The 23,319-nt window shown below is 39.3% G+C and overlaps 1 protein-coding gene across 2 annotated transcripts; it reads right to left on the reverse strand.

The window, feature by feature from the left end:
* Positions 1-3,929: 3,929 nt before the first annotated feature.
* On the reverse strand, positions 3,930-17,539 carry DIO2 (iodothyronine deiodinase 2). 2 transcript variants are annotated; one of them, XM_068148706.1, is made up of 2 exons: positions 16,830-17,539; positions 3,930-5,860 (listed from the first exon to the last, which is right to left on the reverse strand). In XM_068148706.1, exons 1-2 carry the CDS (start codon positions 17,049-17,051, stop codon positions 5,243-5,245), a joined length of 840 nt encoding a protein of 279 aa, XP_068004807.1. In that variant the 5' UTR covers positions 17,052-17,539; the 3' UTR covers positions 3,930-5,242. The 2 variants fall into 2 exon arrangements, with proteins under 2 accessions (XP_068004807.1, XP_068004808.1); XM_068148707.1 differs by having other exon boundaries at positions 5,288-5,860.
* Between the last annotated feature and the right edge of the window lie 5,780 nt (positions 17,540-23,319).

A 23,319-nucleotide genomic window follows, 5' to 3' on the forward strand; every position in this document is an offset into this window, starting at 1 on the left:
ATGGGGGTTATTTTTGTGAAGTGAAATGGATAATCTAGGGAGTTATTTGTGTGATTGTTCCAAGGACCTATCAAGCATACTGTAATGAACATTAATGCCTGGGAAACTTAGACGTAACTTTTCAGTGCCTTTCTTTTTAGTGATTTGTTTTGTTCTTTCTTACCTATATTCACCAAGAATTTCCAGATGTGGGGTGCTGTAAAAGTTACTGTAACAAAAGATGACAAAGAGGACAACATTTCTAAAACACAACTACATCACAAAGTAAATTTTTTGGGAGGTCGCCAGACATTCTTCCATTTGATTTTTTGTTTCCTTTCTCCTGTAACAGCTATTCAGATGTGCTTTTAATTTTATTGTTCAGCTTTTGCCTTCTGTGTGTTCATTGTAACAACAGCTGCATGTGTAGCTGTAGAACTCACAACCAATTTGCCCAGGTTTCTTAAGCTACATACTGCTCAACAAGCTTTCTTCAACCACAAACAATTTTGTGTAGACTTAACTGCTGTACTTGTAGCTCTCAGTTTCTCTCCCCTTTACCTTTCTTAAAAGTTGAGGAGTAGTCAGATATTTAAATTATCATTTATAAAGAGGTTTGCTCATAAGATCTGGTCAGGGTGGCTTAGGTTATTATATATGATATTAAGTTCTCTTGGACTAATGTCAAGATTTCACAGCATGTAACTACCCAATATTAAATAACAGGACACAGGAGCAGTATATTTTTTGTTATTGTTTATTATAATACAAGAAAAAACAAATCTAGAAAGCACATTTCATGGAGCACCATATCGTAACAAAATTTTGCTGGCTCTCCTACAAAGTGTATTTTTGACATTTGAACAATGACACGCACACAGTCAGTACACACAGGTATCTATCTGCACCCTGGTGATCTTAACAGCCCCAAAGAGACCCCTCTTTCAAATACAGAAACACTAAGGTGCACAGAGGAATGCCAGTGTGAGGGCATCTGAACGCTAACTGAGTTAATTACTCTTTTATTAACGATCTTCATAAGCACACAAGCCTTCACTGTCTCACCTTAATCTTTCTTCTCTGAAGTCTCTAAATTGGGCCCAAAGGTCACTGAACAAGGATCTGGTGCAGACAGGGTGCAGAGCTGAACAAAACTGGCCAATATTCCCTACCTGATACCTCTTATTGCTTTGGTTATAGTACTGAATGAAAGTCTTAAAATAAAAGCTGTTTAGGCTACACTCCACATCACAGAAAAGCCACTTTCACACATACAGAAACATCGTCTCCCTCCCCACACACACCTGAACAAACAGCACTGATACCTTTTTGAGAAGCTTTGTGAATTTCCCCACCAAGATCACCTTCATAAAAATGATGGCATTTTGTTTTTCAAAGTGTTCAGACAGTTGTTGAACGACATATTTTGCAATATATTCCTTTCTTTTCGATGGACAGGGCATATTTTCCTGCTGTCTTAAATTTGTGTCATTGTCTACACAAGTAAGAGCAAAATGCTATCATTTTCGTCTGTACAAAATGGTTTATGTTCATTTTACACAATGCTAAATAATGATATCAAGCACAGAACAATGTAGAATGATAGCCCAGAATAGCTTTTTTTACCTTACTCAGAATGAAAAAGCACTGGAAGTTTCCCATACTAACGTTGTGACAAAGTATTGGAGTCTCTATTATATACAATAGCCTTCCAGAATACTTTCGGGCACCTATTTTGTGAGCTGTTGCTCAGTATGTACGTCACACTGAAGCACCTCAAGTAATATGGTTTAGTGCCCTCAAACATGAGAATAAGAGAGGAAAGCAAATCCAGCCTCACAGCAGACTAGACTAGTTGTGATGTACTATGCTTGCAAGGTAGCAAAATTTCTGCCTGGACTCAAACCAACCCACTGTTACAATAATTTAGGATATCTGACATAAGTCCACTTCTATCATTAACTGAGGACAATGCATGAAACTTAATTGAAAACCTTTTATATAAGTGTTTTAATACGGGGGGGAAGCCCATTTCTCTTTGAAGTGCTGCTCCTGCTTTCTGATCACAAATTTTCTGAGGAAATATAAGGCTTTGTGAAATGTTTTTCTGTCTTGAAAATCAGCGTGGCTGAACTATCTTGAAGTTTTGGCCAGGGTGATATTTTCATGTTGCCAAGAAAGAAATGAAGTTATTGTGTATTTTTTCTTGTGGAAAATCCTTGTAGATTTCCCATTTACAGGAGCCAATTTTATAATCCCTTTATGCTATGTGATGAACAGGCATCTGTGAATAACAAGGCAAAATAATGGAAATTCAAAAGGAGAAAATGGACCTGAAAAAAAATCTCTGTAACTTTAGATATGCAAAGGAGTACTAACTAACTGAATTACTACCTCAGACTCCTCTGAGCTAGAGGTAAGTTTTAACACCTGTGCTAAACATTTGGCTAGCATTTTCCAGATAAACAAGTTCAAACTTCAACTGTAGGACAGGAGAAAGGAGAAAGAAAAGACTCACTAGTTTAAGTCTTACAAACGCTATGGAGCTGCTATGGATTAATGAACTTTCATATGACTGAAGGATAGAATGTAAGTAGAAAAAGATCTTGTGTTGGCTCCATCAATACCTATTTTCACTTGGGGTAATGTCTACAGCTGTAGTCATCTGAGTAAAAAGTGTGGTAAAACCAGAAAAGATTCAGAGTCTAGTAAAGAATTTCATTTATCATTTATCTTACCTGTGTAAGAATGCGAATTATTGTTTGGCTTAAGAAACAAACAAAAGGTACGTTAATTTCTGTATAGAGTATGTAATAATTGATATACAGAAGACAAAATTGGGATGGCTCTTGTTTATACTCTTAGCATACAAGAGCAAGATATGAGAATGGCATTTTAAAGCAGCCAATTTAAATCTGAAAAAAAAAAAAAGTAATCTTAAATTCCCCACCTCAAGAAATATTTGGATCACAAATCTCAGGATCAGCCTTTTGCAGAGTTGATGAGACATCAACAATCATGTTAGAGAAGACAATAATAATAAGGGCTGAAGCTAATGAAGGTCCCAGCAGAAATTATTGCACCTTCCCCTGAAGCATCTGATAGAGTCAGAGGTAGGACACTGGATTAAATAAACCACAAGGTTTGGTTATGTTACTCTTTCTATAGAACTAAGTTTTAACATTTCAGTTATGTTTCCCAGTTAGTCATGAAAATGCACAACTAACTTCCACACTGAGCAGTGGGTTACAGTAACATGCATGAATGGGAAACCAGAATAATAAGAATTATTATTGTTTGACTTAGACACCACTTATGTATGCATGCATATGCATATACATACATAAAAATATATTATATACATATATGCATACATAAATGTGTACCTGCATATATACACACACACACAGAGACACATACACCTTCTGAGAAGTGGGGCTCACCAGAAGGTCTGAAGGTCATTCTTTACACCCTTTTCTGATAGATTTACCAAACTGTCAAAGAGTGTGTGTGTACATTTAGTAGTTATGGAGGAAACTCTGAGGAGGGAAGCATGAACTTGAATATGGGAGAATCGATCTTGTTACTGTCATTATTTCAGATCTGTGCTTGAAAATGTATTTCCAGTTGCCTTGCACATTAGCTAAGTAGACTAACAGCCAAGCAAGAAGAAATACACAATATTAAAGGGATATTGTAAAAATGAAGATATTTATGTATTTTCTGTTCTTTCCTTGTGTTCATAGTAATGCATCATATTATTGACAATCAGCTGGATGATAAATTAAAAGAACTCATTTGATTTTTGCCGCTTACCCTCTTTATCTGTTTTAGTCCTTCTCCTCACAGGTTTTCATTTACCAGCTCTAATGAGTTAGCTCATAGTAAACTGTATTTTCATGAGGCTTCATTAAAGTATCTCTTTAAACAAGATTCCTCAGACCCATTCATATGGAAATTCTGCCATGTTTTACATTTATTCACATTAATTCACACTACTTGTCCTCCGTGTTTCTCTAGGAAGGCTTTTGAGAACATGAGTGAAACAATCACTTCATATGACAGCAGAACTGCAGCTAATCAATTCTGAGGCTGCAAGCAGCTTAGCTTCCAGACAAACTAAAGGAGCGATAAACTAGTTGCAAGTATCCAAGACAGCACAAATCTGCATGACTACATTTAACAGGGTAAGTAACATGATGAATCCATTTCAATGAGGTAAAGTTGTGTATAAGTTTCCCCATGCCCTAAATACATCTGTAAATTCATTATCTCAAATAAACATAAAAGAGAGAAATAAATTATTTTTTTAAAAAGCTAAACATGAAATTACCTTTAAGCCTGTTGCTGGACAGAGCAGAACCAAAGAATATTGATAAATGTGTGTTGTCAGCTCTGAAAGCCAAGGCCTAGTTGGCATCAGCTGAGTTTTGTCTTGTGATGCTCTCTCTAGATGGTTCTCACTGCTTTGTTACAAATAGTCCACTTTTTTTTTTAGTTTTCAAATTGTAATGGTCTTATTTGATCACCTCTGTCTTTTTGGTCCAACTCCATAGATATCAGCATCTTTCTCAGCAGGCACAGACCTGCACATTGGATACAAACACGCAGACAGAATTACATAGTTAATATGCTGTCAGAGGCATCTATAGGGAGCACAAATACCAGCCTACAATGTTTGATCTTGATCTGAACGGGCAGTCTGCCTGCAGGATTGCATTGCATGGTGGTTTCTGTAGTTTCTGAACAATAAATTACGCACAGAGGACAACTGCCACACTCCACTGCATTTCTATGCAAAGCAATTGCAAGCCCCCTGGCTTCTCCCAGGTCATTTGCATTGACTGCAGGAGGGTAAAGAAGCATTTCTGATGAAATGGCACAGCATTGCCTTTTCATGGATTGCTTTCCAAGCAGCAATGCTTCTGGCTCGTTCCAGGGCTGACACTTCATGAGACAGGTTTTTGGGAGAGGCCTCATCTCACTGCTCTTCCTGCTAGCCAGCAGCACCTTCTTGCAGAAGCCTCTTCACCTCTTCCGCTTTGTAGCAAGCACAGGAGTGAGATTATTTTTTTTTCATTTTTTTTTCATACAGTGATGTTTCTGTGGAGTTTTTTTGTTGTTTGTTTGCTTTTGTGTTTTGTGGGTTTGTTGGTGGTTTTTTTTTAACCTAGTTAACATTCATTATCAAACGTGTTCCACAGTCATCTGAAATGCCTTATTCACACCAGCACATTTTCTGGTTTTTCCCTTTTATACCATGTTAAAGGGACACTCCTATTGACATAGATTCTGTAGAGAATGGATTTCATCTTTTGCTGGAATTTTGTTCCAGCCAAAGCCGAACTTCCTGCAGGTTGTAGTAAAAGGGGCCTTTACCTCCCAGATAGGCAATTTTTTGTCTCTGCACAATGCACACTCGCTCAAATGAAACCCCGTAAGCCACATTGGCATTGTTGTCCATGCAGTCAGCCACCACTTGGCACTGAGGTGGCAAGGAAAAGTGTTCTAGGAGCTGATGAGCAGCTGCACATCGGTCTTCCTGGTTCCTGTGTTTCTTAACTTCAAATGAAGAGGGAGAGATTCCAGGGGCAGCCCAGCCATCTGACGGGTGAGCCTCATCAATGTAGACCAACAGAAAGTCAGCCACACCAGAGAACTCCTCCACCAGCTTGCTGAAAGCTGACAGCTGGCTCGTAAACGGTGGTCAGGTAGCTGAACCAAAGTTGACCACCAGTGGTCGCTCAGAGTTGGCAAAATCCAGAAGGCGGCATTTGGTTCCACACTTGCTGCTGACGCTCTTCCAGCTGCTACTGCTGCCATCACTGCCCTTGGCTATGTGGATTACACTGGAGTTTGGGGCTTCTCCTCCCAGTTTGACCTGATGGCAAAAAAAAATTTAAACATAAGAAGTTAATATGACGTGCTTGTCCAGTATCCTTACGACTGTTCTCTTCAAACAGTCACCTGTTCAAAGAGCACACCCAAATACCTACATGGACACTAACATGGGAATACAGTAAATCATGAAAACCAGCAGCTTCAAAAAGTTCATCTAGTCCATCTCCATTGACATTGCAGTGGAATGTGGCACTCCTGACAGGTATATTGCTTTATTATTGCTAGAAAATTTGATCTGAAATCTGTTTTGTCCTGTCCACTATAGACACAGTCCTGTCCACACTTAAGTATCCACAGATTCTTATTTGCTTTCAGACAGACTATCTGAAATTTCTTCTAACTTTTCTTTGTTAGTCAAATTTTCTAGATATGATTTTTTTTCTCACTTCCATCCTGAGTTCCCTCTACTTGTTTCACATCTTTGGAAAGCAGTGTTCAAATCAGACAATAATCAGACAATTAGTTTGTGTGTCTCTCAAGCTGCACCAGTTTATACATTCTGATATTTCCTTTATGCAAATGATCATGACTGTTCGGGGAAACAGACAGTTCACTAGGGATTGGCTAGTGAGGAGTTATAATGCCTAGGTTGCTTCTCCTGCTTTTCTATTTGCTCCCCATCCTGGATTTGGGTACTTCATCAATCTAGCCTGAATGTGATGCTTTGCACTTGGCCTCATGGAGTTCTACCCTACATTTTAAACCATTTTTCAAATTCTGCAAAATCATTGTACATTGTCTACCTGATTTCACAATACATTCAGTGCACCTCAATTTTGAGATGGGTGCAGATTTCATGTATCTATATTCTCTTCCATCCTGCAGTCCAAGAGAGATATCTGCAAATGCCCATTCAATATCAGTCTGTTTTGTCAAATGATCATCCAAGACTGTGCTTTCTAAAGGGTTTTCTAACAACTTTATAGTTATTTCATCAGTGACTAAGTGATATATTTCCTTCCACTGCAATATTTCTCAAGAATTTGGTTTGAGTAGGATGAAGTGAAAATAAATTCCCAGCTCTCTCCCCAAATCTGACTCAGACTCAACAGGCAATTGTGGAATAGCCATTGTGTCTGACCACTTCTATTTGTCCATAGCAAAACAAAAAAAAATCTCACAAGAGACTGCCAGAGTAAGGTGGAGCCTGTAGAGGGCTCCAAGGTCCTTAGCTGATAACTGTTATAGAACTACAAAATATTATTACATAAGGCAATCTATTTTTAAGGAGCTTTGCCACATGTAATTCCTATTTATCTGCTTCTCACATCAAGGTTTAGTACAGCAATGCAATTATGCTTTTGTATTCCCCCAGCTCTATTTCTTTCTGTCTCCTGTCTATTTTATTATGGTCAGAGGTGTTGCTTTGAAGGAAAAGTATAGGGCCCAATTCTGAATTCTTTCATCTCTTATTAATTTCTTTCTGAATAGAAGCTAGCACTGCATAAGAAGTGTGCAAGAGCTGAACAAATAACTGATTTTTAATACACTTCTATTCTACATTACATTATAGGGTACCCTAGTGGGTCATGTTTAGTAAGAAACTGGGTTAACAGCTGACTACTTAACTGATGTGATTGATACTGCACACAGATCCAGAGACAAGTATATGAGAAACATGACTGCCTCGAACATATTTGCAATTGTTCATAACTCAACATTATTTAATCATAATAGCAACAGAAGCAAATGTCTAACCAAAGTGAAGTTTGTTAGACACTGCCCTTAAAGCTGTCATACTTCACAGCTACAAGAGAAGGTCTTACAGCATGCTGGCACATGATATAAACATCATTTTGACTATTTCCTATGGGCAAATTGAGACACAGCTGCACCACCATTCACTCCATGATTAGCAAGATTTACAAACCTGTCCAGGTCAAGCACGTGGCAATTGTGCCGCTGGGAGCAGAGCATGTGCAGTTGCAGCTGCACTGGGGCGGGGGCAAGGTAAGCAAGTGATGCTCCAGGAAAACACAGTCCCTTGTGCCCTCCCCATAAACCTGCATCCATTGCATTGTTACCTGCTACAGCCCTGGTAACAGTTTTTTTTAAAAGCCTTGTGTTCATTTGCCTTTGAAAGCAAATAAGGTTTGAAATATAGGAGTTGGCTACCTGCTGTGTGAGTGTGCTGTCAAGTAAGGAGAGCTCTACAGTAAGTTTTTAAGATCTGGAAAGAGGCAGACGCAGATAGCTCAGGCTATAGTAAGAAGAGCTCTACAGTAAGTTTTTAAGATCTGTCTGGAGAGAGGCAGACTCAGATGGCTCAAGCCACAGCTTTTAAGAATTAGCATTAAGCATCTTGCATCATTTATGAATCACTGATACAGGCCACCTAAACCTTAGTGGGTAGTAGGTATCTTCTGTGCAGCTGTTGAACATCTCAATTCTCTCTGCCATTCTGTGCAGTTAAATAGGCAAAGCAGGGGTGAGTAAGGTAAAGGCCCAGACCTGAGCAAAGAAATGCACAGGTCAAGATCATATGGCAGCCATATAATCATCCCAAGGGCTGCATTCAATCCGTAAACCAGTTAGACAACTCAGCATTTTGTGATAAGTTGGTAACTACTACAAAAGGGCACACCTCAAGTAAACATAGCATTTACACATCTGCACAAACAACTAGATCCCTCTTTACCTAGAAAGCTTAACTGGTTTTGCTCTACCAACCAAATACTTTTTCAGAGCTAGTTTGCCCAAAATGTGCCTTTTGGGCAAAGCCCGGCATGTAAGTATCTGTGCTGCACACACTCCCTGGATGAATAAAGGACCTCAGTATATAGGACTGTGCATTCATCCAGTCAAAGAAAAGAAGTAATAACACAGGATTTATCTCATAAATCAGAATTAAGCGACACGCTTTGTATTTCTGATATTTGCTGGCACTCTTCAGGGAAGAAAAATGAAGGAAAAAAGCATAGAAGCAACTAAATCACAGCAATGACCAGAACTGCTCAGCAGACAGCTGTTTCTTCTCACTCTTCTGGTTTTATTTTAATAAAACTATTATGATTTAAAATATGCTAACAAACACTCCTGAACTGGGAAGTCACAGTCTGCTTCTTGATCATACTTAAGTCACAGTCTGCTTCTTGATCATACTTAAGCAGAAAGACCAGCTCCTCATTACCAACTCTCAGGTTTACCAAATGCCTCTTTCCCTAGGTGAGTTTGCAAAACCCAAAGGAACAGATTAACAAAACAACTCCCATCAAACACCAACATGTGAATGCCCAGCAAGTACTATTTAATATTGATACCAAGGGCGGCAACATATTTCACTGTTTACCTTCAAGTTTACCTTCTGTCTCTCGCACTCTTTATTGACCAAAACACAGATGGGTTTAGGCAACAAAATACAAATAGGTCCTACGTCACCTTATAGAAGTTTTTCTTCATTTCCCACAGCCATGAAGTAGGTAACCTGCGGCCACGAGACTTATCACTTTAATTTTTGTTTCTAGGAGTGCTTGTGTTGGGTTTTTTTTCCCCTTAATGAGACGTCCTTGCCAAGTAGGCATTCAGGAGGCATTTTCTGCTCTTGTGGAGAAGTAATTAGGTCGGTGCCTTGTTCCATGCCAGTGTCAGGCACTCCAAAAAGCAGCCCTGCCCAGTCGTTAATGCTTAAACATGAGCAGCAGCATCTCTACTAATTGGTCTTGATGAAGCACTGATGTTCCCAAAGGAACTCTTTATTTCACCAGGCTAGGGAACCGATTGACACAGAATGACAATATCACCCTTGCTGATCATCTGCATTGTAGGCCTTGGCTGTTGTCTTTGTTGTTATTTATTGAAAGAAAAAATAGCTCTTGGAAAAGAAAATCAGTGCAATGAGAAAGCAAACAAAAACTCCCATGTATTCAGCCAAACTGCTTTTGAAAATTCGCACAAAGGCAGACAAAATATAAATTCTGAGAAAGGAAGTAGCAGAATTCCCCTCACACGCAAACCAGCATTTCTATAACCACGTACTTATGTGTGCGAACATTTGGGCGCTCGGTGCCAGCCGTCAGGATGAGGTGGAAACAAGGCAGAGCACAGCCATCCCCTCCCACGCAGTCTGCATGGACACGCAAGGTAGGCCAACCACATCTGAAAGCCTGCCTAGCCATCAGCAAGAGCAAGCAGCAGCCCAACACCAAAGCAATGACTTGCATCTTTTGTGTGAATTTTGTGTTTGACAGCCTTGGTACTGCATCTTCTTCTCTGAGTCCACATGGAGAGTGAAAAGGGAACAAGGTTGCTGATGCTTTAGCATGCAGACTGCAAAATGAAGTAGGCAGGAGCAGAAAAGAAAGCCTTATTCATAAACTACAGGCTAGAAATAGCACATACTGCTAACTGTTGTACATACTCCACGGGGAATAGGAAAAGCCCCACAGACAAGACATCTCCTCCTCATTTACCTTTTCTTTTTTCCTGTTTTGCTTTTAGTAGCTTTAGCATAACCCTCCTGGGGTTCTGTGCACTGGAATACGACTTTCATAGCATGCATGAGGGATTTTCAAACAGTTTGGCACACTCATCAGGCTGTGTCCATTCCCTAAAGAATATAGGTACTGCCAGACAATTAGCAGTCTGTGATAGTAGCCATTTAAATATGGACATGTCATGTTTGGGACTGGAGTCCAGTGACTGCTAATGAGGTGACTCCCAGGAACTTTTTCCTTCTTTTCAAACTCTCTGCTTTGATTTGATTTAATCCTATTCAGATAAATATAGCCTCTGAACAGCCTGATATTTCTCAGTGCTTCATCCAAATCATAATCAGACTCTGGCTGGAGAATGATACAAATTAGTATTTTTTAATTCTTTATTTATATGACCCAGAGTTGTGCAGTGGACAAAAATTACAGAAAGACTTTATCTGGGTAGTGTACAGGAGTAGGAGATCTTCATTTAGCATGGAGAGGTGGCAGCACCTCTAGAAGACTGGATTACTCAAAGTGGAGAGAAGAAACCCGAACTGACTAGAGACCTCCTGGAGTCCAGAGTGTTTCATTTAGGATCAGGTGTGAGAAGCTGAATGAGAGAAGTAGAAGGTGAATTAAAAGGGCACAGCCCAGGTAAAAATAACTAGTCAGATGCTTCTCTTCTTATTTAAAAACTGCTAGTCCCACAAATGATCACACATGGCAGAGGGAAGGAATAAAGGAGCCTTTTAACTTGCACTCTAGGGGGAGAAAAAACAACCAACAACAAAAAACACCCCACCAACCAACTAATTTTATTTCCTATGAGCTTATCGTAAGTACTGCAAGTGTCTTAAAAGCTAATATTTCCCTCAAGGTGGGACAATGGCCTACGACATAGTGGCCTGTGGGCCACTGGCTACACCTGTGTCTAATCTACCTACAGGTGACAGAGACTTTTACCAATCTGTTAGTCAGCACCTGGAGGATGTCTGAAGTTATTTTGGGCTTTTTTCTTCTTTCTTCCACACTCAGCTTTGATATCATGGTGGTTTTGTTGGACAGGGAGCTGGGGCACAAGAAGCTGGTAAGATCCTTATTCTGGCTGATTCCTGTTAGCAAATTTTTTTGTCTGCCACAACAGAAGAGGATTTTCACAAAGGTTTGACAAAAAAAGCAATCATTTCTCATACCTAGCAATGAAAATGGAAGACTACAAAGATGGAAGATGAGAAGTCAGATCTGTAAAATGAAATGGGTAGGATGAGACCCCATGGGAAATAGAAGTTATCTTATTACTTTTCCTACCCTTGTCTGTCCACTCTATAGGAAAACTGTTTGCTTTTCTTGATTAGGACACTGCATAATGGGTCCCTGCTGTAGGTTGATCCTCAGACACTACTACAAAACCCACGATTATATATTAGCTTTAATAACAATATTAACACAAAGCCCAAACTCTGTTGAATTTATGTTTCAAATACCGCAGGAAAGAAATTCATTGTGGGTTTGTTTTTCTCACTTCTTTCAAGATTGCTTTCATTTCCAAATGTCAATGAAAACAATTCTAAACTTTGTAAAACCAATAAAATATTTCTCATACCACAAAATATCTCGCTCTCAACTCTGAAATGGACTTTCTTTCACAAATTCCCTTTGTCACTGTCAAACACAGAGAGACATTTTCTTACCTTGCCAGGCAAAATAAATACAAACATGTACAAAGGTTATGTCTTTGTTCCTACCTTTAAAAGATTTCCCCAGAAAGCAAAGAGTTACTAGACAGTCAAAGAGCAAGTAAAGGATCGTGCCATTGCTTGCACTTAATATGACAATTTTCGGGCTGCCCTGCTTTGCATACCAATTTTTTTATTTTATGAATAAATGATGTGTGTGTCAGATAGGCAGAAGTAGCAAAAGGTAATTTAATTGGGCCTCCCTGAAATCTCAGGGAAATCCACCTGGGTATTTACCAAACCAGTCTACTTGTTCTTGCATCCCGAGCTGGGTCTATGCTGTGAAGTTGGGATCCTATGCCAACCATTCCCTCTGTGCTGAGTCTGTCGTGCCAGAGCTTGCCCTGTCTCATTCTAAAGACCGTCAAAAACTGTACAAGAACATACATGCACTCATCACTATCCATTGCTTGAAATACCAGCATCCTTCTGAGGGCTCACATGTATGCTCACACACACACGTATGCCCGTGAATGTGCACCATGGCATTCTTCAGCATTTTGCTGCTCCAGAAAGATGTCATTAAGGTTTTCCCCTTACCTACCCTGCACTGAGGTGGAGAAGAGGGAGGATTTCCTCAGGAATAACCTCACAGCTCTCTACTGGAGACCAGGAATGCTAGCTCTGCTTCAATGAAACACAAAGCTCCTATCCAGCATTGGAAAAGCTCCCAGTGTGAGACCTCAGCACCCACTGCTAATAGATGCAGTCTTGTTTGTACCTATTTAAAAAGCATTTGAAGATGACAATTTCTCATCTTTGGAATCTTAGAAAGTATATTCATCCCAGTACTAAATAAAGCATAGAATTCAGGAGATTATAAAAGGTTTTTTTCAAACCTTTTCTAGCCTTTTCTCTGGATTCTTAAGATATGTGACACATTCTATATAAATGCTGTGGGCTAAACCAAATGTCTCTCTGGCATTTGTACAGATGGCCTATATAAATCATACAGAAGGCACATTAACACCCTCCCAAAAATCTTTTTTTTTTTCCTTTTCATTCTTGTAAGTAGGTGTGGTTAGATTCATATTTATACATATGTATATATACATACATACACACACACATATATATAAAATAGGTAAACAAATGAGAGGACTGACTCCTGAAAGAGCAGATTATGTGTCCTTATGTGTATTTTTGCATTTATACAGATGTAAGTATATGGGTATAACTATATATAGGCAGATACACATACATATGTATACATGTCTGTATGCATGCAAACACATAAGGAGGTTCAAATACCCATACATACATGATTTGCTCTTCATGAGTCAATCCACTCATTTCTGTAGATAAAAAGAGCACAACAGTAAATTAGAAATACAGCATTTAAATGAAATAGTTACACTCTCAATTTATATGCAGTTAATGTGACTTAACTACTAGCTCTATTTATTTTTGTTATGACAGTTGGTCTGGTCCTAAAGGCTCTATTGCTGTAGTGTCAGACATGCTTGCCTCTCAGAAAAGAACATGTAGAGGATGTTCTACAAATTACAAACCTCACAATGAACCATGAGTGTGACAGATACTGAATTGTGAGATGAGGAAGTAAAAATAAATAGATTTAGCCTCAATAAAACAAAATTAAGATAAACAAATGATAATTTTTATTCCAGTTGGACTGTAAAATATGGATAAAATTAGTCATATAGCATGTTTCAACAGGAAAAGAATACTGGATATACTCTATATAACAACAAATACTGTATTGCATCCCCACTGAGGATGTTAAAAATCTCCAATGGTTGCTAGATAATATTGACCAGGAAATAACTGCCCTCACCAAGAAGTCATGTGCAACAGTAGTTAATAATAAGAGAGACAGAACAAAAGCAACTCTTTAGAGGAGAAAATGTATCAGCATATCTATTTTCAGATATAATCTACTTTTAACCACTCCAGGATCATCTCTTGTACACAATAGTCTGGAAACAAAATCACTTATTTCTGAGATAGTTTGTGTGCTTGCAAGGCAGAGTTCCTTTCTAGTAAGAAATTTTCTTTAATCCACAATCTAGTACAGAGTGGATTCTGGGAGAGAGTTTTTCTGGAATGGCTTCCAGTAATTTTTTCTGTGAATAAAAGTTTTGCATCAAGTACTTTTGTGAAAAATGTTATGAAATATACTCAGAAAAAGTTCTGTTCAAGTGGTACAAAAGACAGAAGAACAATCAGGTACACTTTTCATCCAGTCTTCTGCTAACTGGCAGTAGAGCTTTGGTTTATCTCAAACTTCTGCAATTCTGCTACTCTATCTCAAAAAAATGGTGATTATTTCACAAACACTCCCAATGGAATGAGTTTAAGCATCTGCTTAGCTACTTTGCTAATAATAGCTGACTTCAGCTAGCAAATTGGAGCAATAAGTAATCATGGTTATTATATTATTTACCTTTTGCCATGTGTTTAGTAGCCCAGTTCCATAATATTTTAGTTTTCTACCCTCCCTAAATGGCTAAGATCAAAATATCACTGGGAATTCCTATTCAGGATTTAGAAGAAGATAATTTAAGAAAAAGATGTTTGGTCAGAGTCTTTAACACATTTCACTATTTCTCATGCTTTTTAAACAGTGCTACCAAGCAGGTTATGCTTCCATTTTTTCTCAACTCTACCAATACACTTTTCCAGTTGAAAACATTTTTCTTTCCTCTTCTTTAGAGAAGCAGCAGCAGATTCTCTTCTGTTGTGGAGTGATGACTTTTCTCCTATCATTGCTCATCAGTTTATTGTGTGCCCTCTATAATTCGATTTCTACACACCTTTCTTCCTGTAACAATCAAGGGTTTCCAATGATCTTCTTGTCTTTGTGGTCAAAAATTCTACTAAGGAAAACAGAGCCTGTCCATAAATTAGGCCAATTGATTTTGTCTTAAGGATAGCTGGCATGAATGGGTTTCCCCTTTTTAGAACAAGGTGATAAAATTTTGTTATGCTTGTATGATTTTTTTTTTTCCTGCTGAGGTCACTGAAGTCAAAATTCATTCTAGGGACCTTAAAGTCTGATTGGCTTGGACAACCTAAGTCATTCAATGTTGATAAGGGAAAGCTTTTAACTACCAAAGTTCAAGGTAAGAGTTTTATTACCAATACCAAAAATAACACAGAGTCATCATCCCTTTAGCATCCATGGCTGGCATCAATAGTACTGAGGAAAAGGCAAAGAATTACTTTTAGAAATACAGAAAGGCATGCAACATCTTTATTTAAAATAATTTTGTGTTATTTAAGCAAAATAAGTTGAAAATATAGATAAAAGTTTCCTTACAGCTGCACATCTTCCTCAGATCCTGGGCCACATGCAGGTTGCAAATATAGGAACTGGAAAATCAGTTGTACCGGAGCCATGCTACCAGCTTCCACTGGAACCTTAATCAAGTTGTGTGTTAACTGCCCTGCCTTGTGTAAAATAGTAACAATTGTGTTGACCAGCCCATTTTAACAAGCCTACTGTAAAACTTCCTCGGTTTCTGTGAAGAGACTAAAGTCAGAAACTAGGAGGGCTAGGAGAGTAGTGAGCTTCATTCAACATTACTTTATTTGAGTAGCCAGCTGGCTGATTCCTAGAGTTGCAGAAAAAGGTTGACCCATTTGGCAAAAGCTAATGTTATTTATATTTGTCTTACACTGGAAATTAATGTCCCTGTGGCTTAGGTTTCAGGCTAAACAGCTTGTATTCAATATCACAATGTTAGTTCTTCATATCATTAGGTAAAAAGCAAATACAGAAACCATTGTTGGGGAGTGGAGGGGAACTGGGGGGAAGGTGATACCAGAAGAAATATTTCAGAAGATACAGACTGGTCATTTGGATGAGACATCTGTGACCTCATGACATCACATAGGGTATGTTAAATTAGACAGTCTAAATAAGACAACACCTTAACAGACTAAGCACTGTTTTTGAAGCCACTGAGCTCTGAATCCAGTTCTTCTGCTCTCTAACTGGGTGGCCTGTACAAGAAATTTCATCTTTTTGGGTCCAGTTTTTCAGTCTATAAAAGGGAATTATAACTACCTCATGAAACCTGGACACTAACAGTGGGTAATAATTGTACAAAGAATAAAAGAAAAAAAAAAAGGGGGGGGGGGAAGTACATGTTGCATAACTGATACTGGCTTTATTAATTTAAACCACCAGTCAGCTGTCCTTCATCCAGTCAACTTCATTTCTAAACTCTGACATGTCCCTCTCTCACTGCTCTTAGGAAGGAAAAAAAAAGGCTGTTTCTCTCCATGCCCAGTTTTACTATTACTTGGATGCTTTCTCCAATATATAATTTAACATGAGTAATAAAAAATGCCATTGTAATGACAAAGGCTCACTTCTATCTTTTATTCTAATTAAAACAATCCCATCCATATCTCTATTTGAAGATTCAGTCTTTGTATAATCTCTGAGGATCTCACACGGCAGAAAATTAAACAACAGCTATGAAAACATCTGGAGCATTTTACAATTATTCTTATACTAAGATCCTGAAATACTTGATAAACATGAAGGATATAATTTCTACTGGTGGGGAAACTGAGGCACGGCTAAACTAAGTAACATGGCCCTGGCTACAGAGAGAGTTAGTGGCAGAGCAGAGACAGCAGCTCCTCAATCTCGTCAGTACTTAGCTCAGACTTTATTGCATCTTTCAGCTCACACCTCTCCCATCAAACCTAACATCAGGCACAGACTGCACAACAGAGTCAACCCTTTCCCTTTTTCTCTGACAACGGGGATGTCCATCACGGTTTACCCACCCCAACCAGCCAGTCCCCATCCCCGAGTACCAACCTGCTTGTAGGCATCCAGGAGGAAGCTCTTCCAGACACAGCGCAGCCCCTCCGAGGTCAGCATCCTCCGCCACTCACCGCGCCCAGACTTAGACCGGCTGAGAAATAGCACCATGTGCTTCAGGAGGATCACAGAGTCATACAGTGCAAGGAAGAGGCAGTTGGAGAAAAAGACCGGCAAGATCTGAAGCGTGATCAGCAAATCCACACTTAGCAGACCCATCTTCCTTGCTGCTTCTCTCCAGCGAGATGCCTTCAGCTCCCTTTTTTGTTCTGCACCCTCATTTAAAAAAGTAAAGTAAAAAGTATTTTCAAAAGCCTCTTTACCCCTCTTTCAGCCAGTCTCTTCAAAATGAGCAGAGATAGTTAAATATGAGCAGGCTGCTTAAAACCATAACTGCATGATACTCATCAAATTCTGAGCTGCTTTTTTTTTTTCAGAAACTAAGATGTTAACAAAAATTCTTTCCTCAACCAGGAGACCTGATTTTGTTGAAGAGAGAGTCAGCCGTGTTTCCAGCTCCCTGCAGTTACAAAATTTAAGCTGAGACTGTTAATTGTTAACTTCCCTGCACTATCCCATTGTTTCTCAGCTATTTAAGCACTGAGCAGACCTCTCATTTCTGTGTCAGTGAGGCTAGCTACCAGGTGCAACAATACTTTTTTAAAAAAAGGTTTATGTACATAAACTTTCTGTTCCTCCCTCTTCTCCCTCCCTCTTTCCCTCTTTCCCTCCCCACCCCCCCACCCCCCCGCCTCTCTGTATTCCTGCCTTCCTCCTCTCGCCTTCTCTCTTGCTATCTGTCTATGGTGCAAAGTGCTTTCCCCTCTGAGAGTCCTAGCTTGCTTCCCTGAAGCCTTTTATACATTCCCTAGCTAATTGCTGCAATAGAGAAATGAAACCATAATCTTAGTAAAGATCTTGACGTCAATGTAAAAGAGGGCTTTACTTTGGCCAGGACTGCACTGAATAGAAAAATGAAATTCTCAAAACTTTTTTTTTTTTCCCTTTTTTTTTTTTTTTTTTTTTTTTTATTAAGAGAGAGGAGGAGAAAAAAAAAAAAAAAAAGACAGCAAGGGCGGAACTTTGCTGTACTTTGATTTGAAAAGGAAAAAGGGGGGGGGGGGCGGGGGAAGCCAATATGCTTTCAAATTTTAGAAAGGTATTTTCATATGACACAGCAAGTGACACAGCAATGCAGGCTTCTGTTATCAAAGGTTGGTTGGGGTTTTTTTGTTTGCTTTGTTTTTCTCATGGATGGATTTTTTTTTTTTCTTTCCTTTGCCCTTTTGTCTTTTCCAGGAAGGTGTGTGAGTTGATGCATCCCAAGAAAAGGCATGTTTCTGTACATTGTCCTCCCACCTCCGTGAAGTTCAGCATGCAGAGTGCTTAAAGATCTTTTGTTGCCTTCTTTTGATGTAAGGAAACACAAGTAAACGCCCAGCACTGACTTCATATACTGATGTGTAACAGTAGAAGATAAGAAAGAGAGAAAAAAGAGGTTTTGAAGGATTTGAGTATTCTAAGGTAAAGTTTTTTTGCTTGAAAATAATATTCTGCAGCCTTAAATGTTGTTCATCCTCTGAGCTTTGAGGACTTTAATATTCCTCTATAATAACTATTTGCATTTGCTAATATAATAAGGATAAGTAACTTCTGGTTAAATGCCTATAAAAAATAAAATGAAAAAAAACCCAAAACACACACAAAACAAAACCCAAACCCACCAAAACCAACCAAGCAAACAATAAAAGAAGAAAGAAAGATATTTCCTCTGGCAGAGTCATGTATGGTTTAACAACCACAAGCATCTCTTGCATCCACACACTGACAGTTTGCTTTGCTCAGTCACGCTTCTTTTTGTTTCACCTTTTTAGTCTGATATTTTGTTCTCTTTCACATGTTGGTTTGGTTTGTTGTCGGGGATTTTTTTTTGAGGGGGGGAAGGGGGATACATTAGATGTACTTTAGGATGGTTCTAACTTCCTTAGGTATGCATTTAACATATTTCAAGTTGCAGATATCCATAGTTTTAAGCAGATATCTTCCCTGTATGCTTATGGAGGCTCTCCTCGCCAGGTACATTTTATTCCCAGAGATGCCAGCATGATATCTAACCTCTGTCAACTTTCATCCTTGAAGGAGCAGTACAAGCTTCATTCATTAATACGTCTTAGTCTTCATCAGTCATCACTATCCTTTCACTGCTAGAAACTGCAGAAGGTAAACACATCAATCTTCCCTGCTCTGGGGTCTTTCATTTTTAGATATTGTAATATCACTTGGGCTGTCATTATAATAGGATGTATAGCACTAGAAAGGCTACTCCATGTCTCATCTTGGGCTCACCAAAGAAAAGTTTGTTTAGGTAGCATAATATCAGACATTTGTAAAAGATACCACCCAGACAGGATATCTTCCAGGAAATGTTTACTCAGAGAAATAACTTTTAAAGGTTATACACATTAAACTGGTGACCTTCTGCATTGCTGGCATAAACAAAGAAAGGAACTGATTTTCTTTTTCAAACTACAACAGTTTCTAAGTCACAGTGTTAGTGATGACAGTGTTCTATTGCCATAGAAAGGATTCCAACCTCAGAGATCTGACTTTATTACTGAAACTTGCAAAAACATGTCATAAGCAGGCATTTATATATCCCCACACATGAATGAGTCAGTTTGCTCATGTCCTGTGAATGCAACACAGGAACAAGGGTCCCCAGAGCTGCTAAACTAGCTTACTATCTGACCTCAGGCAAGCATGTGTAATCGCTTGATTACAAGCACTCTTAAACCTAGATTACTCTTCTGTAGATCCTCCACTAAAAGGACCACTAAAGACCTTCTGTCTGGAAGGTCTCCTTTCTTTATTAGGAAAAGTTTGTTAAAACACAGGCCTGAAGATTGTTGATGATGATGCCAGATGAATCATCAGCCATTGTTTCTGAGACCAGTTTGCAAACAGCTCTAAGGATAGTCCAGCTCTGGCTCTTCCTGTTCTCTTGAGGTAAAGTCAGGCAAGAACCTATGCTGGGAACACAATGTATTCTGGTTCCTGTGAAATACCTGCCCCTTATCCACAGAGTGCTTCCTGGGTGAAGAAGTTGTTTGTAAGACAGCTGGAGACCAGACAGCAGTGGAGCTCTGAAGTGCATCGAAAGCTAAGCAGGAAGTCCAGTGAGCCCTGGTGTGAGATAGTATTTCATACTCACTGCATCACCTTATTTGCCTGTGAGGCAGACAGACTGCATATTGAATTAAACACAGCTAACTCAGATTTTGTATGTGAGAGCTTCATCCAAAAGTTAGCATCATAGTGTCAGTCAGGGTTGGAAGGGACCACAAGGACCACCTAGTTCCACCCCCCCCTGCCATGGGCAGGGACACCTCACACTAGATCAGGCTGGCCAGAGCCTCATCCAGCCTGCCCTTAAACACCTCCAGGGATGGGGCCTCAACCACCTCCCTGGACAACCCATTCCAGTGCTTCACCACTCTCATGGTGAAGAACCTCCTCCTCACATCCAGCCTGAATCTCCCCACCTCCAGCTTCATTCCATTCCCCCTAGTCCTATCACTACCCGATATCCTGAAAAGTTGCTGATAACTACCAATTCAATCAGACAAAGATCTTCTGACTAAATAAAAATGTAAAAGAACAGTTTTTGCAATTATTGATGTCTTCAGAAGCAATCTGTCCCTACAGGGCACAAACACTACTCACCTTGACACTCAGAGTACTGCAGCCCTCAGCCGAGAAGGAGAGAGTAACCTGCTGCTTCTTGGTGAAACCACTTCTTGACTGAAACAACTCATCCTTGTGTTTATTTCTCTCAGATGTCCAAAGTACAGGGGAAACCACTATTTACATCTTTTGTGATAGACTACTATGTGCAGCACAGTCTCAGTTTTGAAGCAAATAGTCTCTTGTTATTTCCCCACAGACCTTCATGAAGCAAGGAAGAATGTCTAGATCTTTCAGACCTCAAAGCGTTATGAGAGAATTTGCTCTCTTGATGGAAAACTGGATGAATTTTATATGTGAGGAAGCAGGGTTGAAGATACACATAAAAGAACTGAGACAGTGTTCAGCTAAAGTTCATTTCAGTTACCTGCTCGGCCATATCTTCCTATATAATTTAGACACAGTCCTACAATGTTCCTCAGTTCCCCATCAGCAAAAGAAAATAGAGTTCTCCTGTAATCTAAGGAGCAGTCAGGTTCAGTAATAGGAAATTAAATATATCATCCATAATTTGTCAAGGTGGAATGAGCAAAGCCAACAACATTAAAGCATTTGCTGTTACTAGACCTTGTATGTGGCTAAAGTCAACAGTATCAGTATAGACATTCATATTCTGTAATGTTTGTAGAAATCAGTGTCATCAAAACCTATCCATGCATAGCTTCATGCTTCTTCCCAGTGTCAACCACAGTACCATGAAGATTAGGACTTGGGTTGCTGGTATATTTGTTTACTGTAACTTTCTTGATAACTGTGCCTGGACAGGAAATTTGAGGTGGTTGCTACTGCTCAGGCCACTTTGTCTGATCTCATTTTATAGTGGATTCATACTAGCTTTCTGCACTTCAGTGTATTTTATGACCTTCACTTGGCTGTATAGGTCTTCACTTGTTTGTGGCTGAACTAACCATGAAACCTGTGTGGCACTCAGTCACACAGTATCTAGGTACCTAAATGTAAGATTAAGCAAGCCCAAAACAAGCAGACTGATTGATATTTTGGTTACTCAGCCTTATTTTCTCAGACTAAGCAAGACAATTTTGAATGCAGCTACTTTATGGAACACAGCTGGGATAGGGCACCCCACAATGACAAGCAAGGCAAGGCTGCTGCTTCAGTTCTACCCCCAGGAGGTTCATGGGAGAGATCATCCCAAAGGATTCAGCACAACCTATGTGCCTGCCTTGCTGCTTCTCACCGCTTTCACTGCCAAAAACAAAGAATGAAGCTTTTTGTTTGAGAGCTAGTTAGCGTGTCCATGAGCTTATCCCTGGAGAATTGCGCAGCTGCAGAGCAATATGGCTAGAGATGGAGAGGAGAAAGTTTAGCTTAGCTTTGCCTCCCTGGCCCTGGGCAAAATTTGTTTATTATAGCCAAACAAGAATTGTACCTCTCATAAAACTGTGTTTTTTCTCTGCCAAAATAGAAAACTCTACCTCTTTTCTCAGCAACAATTCTCTCACTCAAAATGTCATGGAGCACTGACAGTAATCTCCACTTGATTAGGATCAGCAAACTCTTTTCTTAAAAAATAATATAAATGAAAAATAAAAATTTTCAGGCAAGTCTCAGTGATACCTGGATGGACTATGCATGGTGTGGATTCACCATGCCCTGCCGTCCTCCAACACCCCTGGCCGCAGCATCATGTCTGAATGGAGCAACATTCATGCTGCTGGCACCCAGCCCCAATCCTGCCTTCTTAAAGCTGCTTCTGTTCTCTACAGGAATCTACTTACCAGCCTTCCAAAGGTGAGCATACTAAATATACCCTTACTACCTAATGTATTTACCTGTTGTATCAGCCTTGGGTTTGTTTTATTTGGGTTACTCTACCACTACAATTATGCTGCATAATTGAGAGTTTGATTATTCTGTGAAACTGGCAGCTGTGAGAGGTGCTCAAGCTCAGAAGACCTTTTTCCTCAAGTTTCTCTGCAGTGGGTTACATACTAGTAGAGAGAATGAAAAACATCCATTAGAACAGCTCTCCATGGCAGTTTGGAGGGGACTCCCTGAAGCAGGAAAAGGAAGCTGGCCTCACTATCCACTCAGTCCAAAAGTTAGCACTACAAATTAGAGGTGATTTCATGAAATGGATGCCAAATGAGACAGCATTCAAATGAACTAAGGAAGGAAAAGGCCATATAATTATGACACTTATGGACAGAGAAAGAACAAAATGTCCTAAGAGACGGCAAGTTATACGTAGATATAATTGAGGCTGTCTTGTAGTCAAGCTACAGTGGTTCAGAAAGACTGAAGTGCAAGAGGAGAACTGGGACTCCTGATGTCTGCAAAACCTGTTCTGTAGATTTCAAAGCTCTCAAGTCTGGCACCTTCTAAGAGCCTGAATTCATTGTATGACAGCAAAGTGAAATAATTGACTCATGGGTGTGGGTGTGTAATAGTGACAAATTTGAGGCTAGAATTCCCCACATCCCTTGGCTAATGAACTTCACATTTCTATGCAAAACAATAATAATCTCCCTGTTTCAATAAACTTCAGTGAACAAAACTGATAATGAAACACACCTGTCTGAGTCAGACTTAATTTTGGAACAAAACAAAACTCCTTACCCACACTAAAAGAAAAAGTAGTTTCTTTTATGAAAAACAGGAAGGATGATCTATAAATAAGGGCAAATAGAAAACTTCATCAGCAGCCCAAATACTCTGAATATTGCACAGAAAGAGGAAAAAAAATTGTCATCATCCTGCTCACATTTTATGTTAAGGTGGT

The sequence above is a fragment of the Melanerpes formicivorus genome, unplaced genomic scaffold (assembly GCF_026170545.1).
Source record: "Melanerpes formicivorus ecotype bairdi unplaced genomic scaffold, bMelFor1.0.p_v2 SCAF_17, whole genome shotgun sequence".
Classification (NCBI taxonomy): domain Eukaryota; kingdom Metazoa; phylum Chordata; class Aves; order Piciformes; family Picidae; genus Melanerpes; species Melanerpes formicivorus.